Source organism: Hakea prostrata, chromosome 1 (assembly GCF_041222555.1).
Source record: "Hakea prostrata isolate BN-2017 chromosome 1, UWA_Hpros_2, whole genome shotgun sequence".
In the NCBI taxonomy this organism is placed as follows: Eukaryota; Viridiplantae; Streptophyta; class Magnoliopsida; order Proteales; family Proteaceae; genus Hakea; species Hakea prostrata.
In genome coordinates, this window is record NC_142600.1 from 40763424 (window position 1) to 40772185 (window position 8762).

The following is an 8762-nucleotide window of genomic DNA, read 5'->3' on the forward strand; positions in this document are numbered from 1 at the left end:
TTGTTGCAAATTTGACAAACAATCATAGGGTTAGGGAGGAGAGGTGGAAGATGTTTTGCATGTCGACCACGATTGTAGTAACCTCGAGCTCGTCCTCTGCCATAGCTGTGAAAGGGGCCACGATTGCGATTAGTGGGTGGGGGGTTGATCTGGTGGATAGATTAACTTCTGATGAAGGCAAGTCAAGTTGTTGTCTTGTTTGGTCTTTGAAGATTTCTTGATTCAGTAGAAGGCCTATGAAATCATCAAGGGGAAGAGGGTCAAGACGGGAGGTAATTGAAGTGTCAAAGGATTCATATTCATGGCCTAGGCCACGAAGCATTGTGAGGATAATATCTGCATCGAAACAAAGTGAGCCAGCAACGGCAAGATGATCAACAATAGGATTAATCTTTTGAACATAATCGGCCATAGAAGAGTGGCCTTTGCGAATTTGCAAAAGTTGGTATTTCAATTGCATTATGCGGACTTGAGATGGACTTGAGATTGGGAGGCATAAGTCCGTTCAAGGGAATTCCAAGCAGCGTGGGAAGTGGTGAGACCAACGATTAGAGAAAGAGCACTTTCAGAAAGGAAAGAGATGATCCAAGATAAGATCATCTGGTCTTGCTTGTGCCATTGAGAATATGCAAAGTTAGGAATGGAGGTTGATGTGGGTGATGTGGTGGAGGGATTGGATATGGTTTGAGAAGGAGCTGGATTGGTTCCATCGACATAGCCATAAAAGTCATGTGCATGAAGTAGAGGAAGAAATTGCGATTTCCAGAGGAGATAGTTGCTTCGATCAAGCTTTACAGGTAGGAGAGAAATGATGTTGGTAGGTGAAATCAGAGAAGAAGCCATGGCAATGGTGGAGCTGGTCCTGAGGATCGTGTAGACGGCGGTCGGCGGTCAGAGGCTAAAAAACTGATACCAAGTTAAAATTTTGTTTGAGAGAAAATTCTTCCACTCTCAGATTGGTGAGTGGGATATGTATATTAATATTATATGAATTACAATTCAAATATTTGAGTTTGAATTACAACTTGTTTACAATCAAACTCTACAAGTTGTTGATACTTTAACTATTACTCAAAACTCTTCTTGATCGGTTGGAGATAAGATCAATCGAGGATAGAGCTAGTTACGGTGGATTTGAATTTGAATTTAAATTCAGAGACTTATCCTTTACACATAATATAGTTATTTTTTTATTTCTATTAAAATAACCGGAGAACAAAAAAATAATAATAATAAAGAATGTAAAACTAAGAATTATGGGAATAAAACGAAGTTACCATACTCTCAATTTATCCTCATCAATAAAACGGTAAAGATACTCGAAAATCATGCAGATTCAGTCTACATTATTCATATACACTTGTACCTAACAAATAAATAAATAAATAAATGAAAGAAAGAAGAAGAAAACAATGACTGCCAAAACGCTATTGAAATGAAAAATTAATAGGGCATTATTTAAATCCATACGATTATAATTCGATAATGAAATTATAATACAACTCCGCGTAAGGGTTGAAGATCGTGGAACTCACATCCCATCTTCCCTCCTGAAATTTCGAAGTTGACTTTAATGAATGCTAAAATGCAACTAAAACTGATTATCAAAGAACAAGTAGTCATGAAATAACAATTTCTAGGATTCTATATATACCGATACCAAGAGAAGACTGGTTCTCCATGCAAGTGTTCTGTTAAAGTTCAGCTAACAGCAATTCTGAGCTTTCATCTTCTGGGTTGAGTGAAGCATGAAGCTCTTAAGCATCCAGTGCGCTGTGATATTGCTGTTGTTCTTTCTGTCATCACAGGTGACAGAAATCCGAGCAGAAGATGAACCAGAGACACTCGCCTGTACAAGCACGAGTTGCAAATGCTTCAAGAAGAAGGTGAAGTGCCCTCGCCAGTGCCCCCATTCTAAACCAAAACACCCTAAAGACAAAGCATGCTTCCTCGATTGTTACTCCCCCAAATGTGAGACTGTTTGCAGACGTAAGAAACTCTCCAACTCATTCTCAATTTCTATTACTCTTTCAGTTTTCTTTGTGTACTTTTCTATGATTGCTAACAAGGCATTCACTTTGGGTAGTTCCTTGTTTAGGCCGCAAAACCCAGCAAAACCAGTGAAAATTTTGTCTTGCATTTAGATGGTTAATGCTGTTAAGAGATAATAGGAATCGAAATCGACCCACTACCTTTGAATCCAGAATCTCTGTTCCAGCCCATCCCCTCCATCCATTCACCCACCCTCATATGAATGTGGGACTCACTTTGCTCCTGTCTTACATGTGTAGATCTTGTGAATGTGACTTCCATGCTCATGTAGACATATGGATAGACGGGTGGAGGGGCAGGCTTGGTAGAGAAGATCTCCACTACCTTTTGTATATTAGCTTCCAAAGTCACGACAATGTAGTGAGTCGATGCAATGGGTTGGGTGTTTCAATCAAGGGGTGCAAGCTAGTCCCTAATGGACTAACAACCCCCCCCCCCCCCCCCCAAACCCACCCCTTGTTTGCGGACTAGGCAGAAAATTCTGGCCCTATAGGTAGCTTGGGTGTAGGTTTGGGTGGCCTTGGACTAAGGTTAAAGTTTTGATTTGCTTGGCCTACCATCATGTGGGATATTTTCAATAAAAAGACAACTATGTGATGCTGGAAAAGACAAAAAAATTACCACTTCCCTCTTTAGTGTAGCTAATTATAATATTATCCCTTATATATTCTGAAAGTGCTATCAGAACCTATACCCGTTGTTTTTACTAGTGTTCCATTATCCTTAAGAAACATTATTAAATGATAATGTGATATTTTTTTTTTAACCACAGTGGTGGTTAGTATTACTTTAATCTTTAGTTGGATTACTTTTTTACCTTGCTAAGCAATGAGTAAAAACCTTTTCTCTCACAATTTTTCCTTAAATTGAGGTTAGCATCAGAGTTGATATAGCTCATATATGACCCGACAATGAGGGCAAAGTGATAACTTTACATATATCTCATTTTAATGAAGGATAAGATAGACCTTTTGTATTAACACTTGAATTTAAGAAAGGTATAATGATCTTTGCACACTGATACCCTAATAGTAATTTAATGTTGTTTGAAGTGAAGGTGGCAATTCTAATTTCACAAAATACAGGATTCGATATGAAATTACACTACAACACAAGGGGCATAAGTAATTATCCCTATCTCACTAGTATTTGAATCCTTACAGATCGCAAGCCAAACTGCGATGGACCTGGTGCAGCTTGTTATGACCCAAGGTTCGTTGGTGGAGATGGTATTGTCTTCTATTTCCATGGCAAAAGCAACGAGCATTTTGCCTTGTTCTCAGATCTCAACCTCCAAATTAATTCTCGCTTCATCGGTCATCGACCAGCCGGAAGAACCAGAGACTACACATGGATTCAAGCTTTAGGTATCGTGTACAATTCTCATACATTTACTCTTGAAGCCACAAAGACAGAAAAATGGGACGAAGGTGTTGATCATCTTCAATTCACTTATGATGGAAAAACCCTCATCATACCAGAAGGCCACCTTTCTGAATTTGAATCCACAGAGAAAGATCTTAAAGTGGAGAGAACATCAAACAAGAATAGTGTCACGGTGACCATTCCAGATGTCGCAGAGATTTCTGTTAATGTGATTCCTGTGACTGAACAGGATAACAAAGTCCACAATTACCAGATACCTTCAAATGATTGTTTTGCTCACTTGGAAATACAGTTCAGATTCTTTGGTCTCTCCCCAGAAGTTGAAGGTGTTCTCGGAAAGACTTACAGGCCAGATTTTGAGAATCCAGCAAAACCAGGAGTGGCTATGCCCATTGTTGGAGGTGAAGACAAGTACAAGACCTCATCTCTACTTTCCTCTGATTGCGCCACTTGTGTGTTCTCTCCATCTAGTGTTGATAAGAGTACTAGAGAGAACAAATTGGAGATGGAGTATGGCACATTGGATTGCAACCATAGCAACAGTGGCAGTAATGGCATAGTTTGCAGAAGATGAGCTACAAATTTTCTGTGTGTTCTTTTTTTCTTTTTGGTAACCAATTTATCTTCTGTGTTGCATGCATGCATGGTTCTCCTCATTGATGCCAATGCCAGGGCTGTGGATCTCCATGCCATATGTTTCTTGCATTAATCATTTAGGTATCCTCAAATGGTAACTCATGTAACTTTATTTTCTGTATTCCTTTCAGTCTAATAACTGTTTAAACACCTAATAATTTTAATGATATAAATAAATAATCGAAGTTTGCTTTTGAATTCACATCCGTATTCACTTAGGAATATTCAAATCTATCCAATTACTATTAGGATGTGGATATATTAATACCCTTTTCCGACCAATTATTACCCGTTCAATAAAACTATCCAATTAAGTTATTTCTTATTGTTATAAATCTTTTACCTGAGATACATGAATATTTATCTAAATTTTCTACTAGAATAAATATCAAAATTGCTATATTTTTAAATTCTAAACATAGGCCTCACAAATAAAATTGTAAAGATGTCAACAGATAGTCGAAATCTTGTATTCAATCTGTATTTATACTCATTTTGAAGAATCTATTTAAAGAAATCACTCTCCAAATATTATCCAAATCTGACTAAATCTATCCGAAACTTGATAAGATATTATTCGAATTTGTCCAAGTATAACAGCATACGGATATGGTATTACTAGTATCTGATCCAGATCTAATTTGTCTAGACGTCTGCGTAATATCAGTCAATGTCCTCCCATGTATCTGAAGCGGCCGATAGAAGGGAGATCTTAATAGATTGACTTCAACTTCTTCTAGCCTAATGTGGATTACACTTCGGCCTTCGTTCGTTTAAGGACTTTTAAATGCTTTAATAAAATAAATGGAATACTGTTATAAAATAAAGAGAAAATATATTAGATACAAAGAAGAAAGACAAGATGAGTTCAATCAGAACTAATTCATTCAGTTGAGTGCATTACATATTTATAGTAGAAGTAGCATCTACTCTGATATGGAAATACAATATATGATTCTTGCACACAATAAGATATTCTTGATATGGAAAGATAAATTGCCGCCCAAGATAGAAGGTGCATAGAATGGAAATATTGACTGCCAATATTGTGTAATGAGATGGTTGTGATCTTCACCAATATTGCATCATGAGGTAATTGAGATCTTTAATTGGAAGTACAATCTCTTTGGGGTAATGGACATCCATAATAAATATTATTTATAACACTCCCCCTTGGATGTCCATCAATAGATAATGTACCTCGTTAAAACCTTACTAAGAAAAACCCTGTGGGAAAAAAATCTTATGAAGGAAAAAGAGTATACATATCTAAATAATACGTATTGGTAGCTGCCTCATTAAAAACCTTACCAGGAAAACCCAGTGGGACAAAACCTTGGTTAAGGGAAAAAGAGTGCAGCACGTATTTTACTCCCCTTGATGATAACATCATTGAGTATCTTTGAATACGTACATTCCATTATCATATACCAACTTCTCAACATCTGAAGTAGGCAACACTTCAATAAATAAACCTGTCAAGTTATCACTTGAACGAATTCAATGAACATATATTTCACCATTTCATTGAAGATCAAGAGTGAAGAAGAATTTCGGTGAAATATGCTTCGTTCTATCTTCTTTGATGTATCATCCCTTCAATTGAGCTTTGCATGCAGCATAATCTTCATATAATATTGTTGAAATTCCTTCTTCTAGTAGAAGACTGCATGCTTCATGACTGTGTTGTATCATTGATCTTAACCAAATATAAAATAGTTAACATTCACTTGAAAATAAATAGCATGTTTGAGATCTAGTTTTATGTAGATCAGATAAATATCCTGCATCTGCAAAACTAGTAAGTTGATATCCACATTCATAAAATAATATCATGTCAATAATTTCTCAAATATACTAAAATATATGTTTTATAACATTTAAGTATCTTCGTATTGGAGAATAAATAAATCTTGTTAATACACTTATAGAAAATGCTACATCCGATTGTGTATTATCAGCAAGATACATTAATGCCCCAATTGCACTAAGATATGGTACTTCAGGACCAAGAAATTCTCCACTGTTTTCTTGGGGTCGAAATGAATCTTTCTTTATATTGAGCGATCTCACAACCATTGGGGTACTCAATGGATGTATTTTATCCAGATAAAATCTCTTTAAAATATTCTCTATATAAGTTGATTGATGAACGAATATTTCATTCGTCAAATGCTCAATTTACAAATCAAGACAAAACATTGTCTTTTCAAGATTTTCATTTCAATTTTCTTAAAATAATCTACTGATTTTGGAAACTCTTCAGGAGTTTCGGTGATATTTAAATCATCATCATATATACTTACTAAAATTAGATCCATATCATTTAATAAAGGCACAGTAATAAATTGGATCATTTTATGCTTTTCATTTAGTAAATATACTAAAGAGATTACCATATATGCCTTGATAATCTTTGAAGCCTTATTGAACAAACTTCCTAGGAATTTTTATATGCTTCAGTCATTTTGAATCCTTCAGGGATTTTCATATATATTTCACACTCGAGTGAGCCATATAAATAGGCTGTAATAATATCCATTAGATGCATGTCAAAATTCTCATATACTGCCAGATTAATAAGATATCTGAAGGTGATTGCATCCACCACAAGAGAACATGTTTCCATGTAATTAATGCCAGGCATCTGCGAAAATTCTTGTGCCATAATTCATGATTTATATATCACGATTTCATTCTTTTTCTTATTTCATTTTTTCGCAGAAAACTCAATTGTACCCCACTGGCTTTATACCTTCAGATGTTGGACTACAGGTCCAAAAACTTTATTTTTCAAGCGAATTCAATTCTGCTTGAATTGCGTCTCTACATTTTGGCTAATCATTTATTGATTTATATTCATCAACAAATTTATGTTCAAGATCCTCGTCTTGATGTATTATTTCAACAATAACATAATATGCAAAAATGTTGTCGACAACTTTATCTTTTCGGTTCCATCTTTTTCCTGCAATGACATAACTAATCGAGATCTCTTCATTATTTTCAGTGTACCGAACCTCTTCTGGGGTTTCATAGAAAGTTATGTCTTCAGGATTTTCATAATCAATTGTCTCCATTTTATGACCATCTTGATCATTTGCTCCTTTCTTTTTCTAGGATTTTATCATTGGAACCGATTGATCTTCCACTTTTTAAACGTGGTTTAATTTCATTTGCACTGATAGATTGTCCTGTTGAGACATCAATTCTAATTGGAGCATTTACAACTGGAATATGAGATTTAGTAACTCTTAGCAGGTCAGCAAATCTGGCAGTTGATTTATAATATTTATTGCATTATCCTTTGAACTTGAAGTTCACAGTGCTCAGTGCGAGGATCTAATGAAATAATGATAATGCATACAATCAATCTCTTTTTCCAACTGTTTATTCTCTCCCCCTCATGTTGGAAAAACTAATTCATCAAAATAATACTCAGCAAGTATTACATTAAATAAATCTCCTATCCTTGGCAATATATTGAATTATATAAGGAGATTTATATCCAACATATATTCTCAACTTTATTTTGGGACTCATCTTTGTGCACTGTGGTGGAGCAATTGGAACGTAAGCCGCACATCCAAAAATTTTAAGATGAGAAATATTTGGCTTCTGACCATAAGCCAATTGTAATAGGGAGAATTTATGACAATCTTTTGGCCTGATGCGTACAGATGATGCTTTGTTCTCATAACCAATGGTTTAGCTATTAATTGGAGACATTTAATAAATGATTTTGCTAAACCATTTTGGATATAAACATAAACAACAAAGCTATTCAACCTGTGATCTCAGTTGTTATACAATAATCATAAAGCCTGAGATGTAAATTCACCAGCATTATCAAGACAAACTGTCTTTATCTTATAATCCATAAATTATGCTCTTAATCACATTATTTGAGCAAACAATCTCGCAAACACCAAATTGCGAGTTCATAATGAACATACATGTGACCACTTTATAGATGCATCTATTAAAATCATATATTATCTGAATGATCCACATGATGGGTGAATGGGCCCATATATTTCACCCTCTATACGTTTCAAAAACGTAGAATGTTCAATCTCAACTTTAGCTGGTGAATATTTAATAATAATTTTTTCTTGAAAACAAATAATACAAGAAAATTCACTTAATTGAAGAATCTTCTGGTTCTTCAATGGATGACAATTGAATTTTCAATAATTTTTCGCATCATACTTGATCCGGTATGGTCCAACCGGTCATGCCAAATAATAAAATTATTGGAATCAATGTTCATTTGATTTACCTAAGCATGTGTTTCAACCATGCGATATTCGTGTAGTACAAATTGGGAGAAATATCTAATAACTTTGTATAGATATTTACTTATACCATTATTTGTAGTCTCAATCTGATAATAATTTTGGCAAATAGCTTTGAAACTTAATAAGTTTCTTTGAGACTTACTACAAAATAATGAATTATTTATAACTAATTTTATCTCCTAGATAATAATAGATTAGCTCTTCCGGAGCTTCCAATCAATGTTGTACTACCGAATTTATATGAACATTGGCTTCCGCATTATCAAATAAGAGAAATATGTATATTTTTCTTTCAGTATAATATGCGTCACAGCATATAAGAGAATATTTACATTCTTCATCAAAATGAAACAAAATATATTAAAAGATATATAGAAAATCAATAAA

At 34.7% G+C, this 8762-nt stretch overlaps 1 protein-coding gene across 1 annotated transcript; it reads left to right on the forward strand.

Annotated features, from left to right (window-relative positions):
- The first annotated feature begins 1660 nt into the window (after window positions 1–1660).
- LOC149028954 (uncharacterized) lies at window positions 1661–4361 on the forward strand. The gene is made up of 2 exons (XM_089149543.1): window positions 1661–1989; window positions 3216–4361. The coding sequence occupies exons 1-2, from the start codon at window positions 1749–1751 to the stop codon at window positions 4010–4012; spliced, it is 1038 nt and encodes a 345-aa protein (XP_089005669.1). The 5' UTR covers window positions 1661–1748; the 3' UTR covers window positions 4013–4361.
- Window positions 4362–8762: the final 4401 nt, after the last annotated feature.

What these genes read in the sequence shown, in the direction of transcription:
- LOC149028954 (XM_089149543.1), top strand. Translation starts at nt 1,749, where the DNA reads ATGAAGCTCTTAAGCATCCAGTGCGCTGTGATATTGCTGTTGTTCTTT. An exon ending in ATGTGAGACTGTTTGCAGAC is followed by an intron (nt 1,990 to 3,215) that starts GTAAGAAACTCT and finishes GAATCCTTACAG; the next exon opens with ATCGCAAGCCAAACTGCGAT.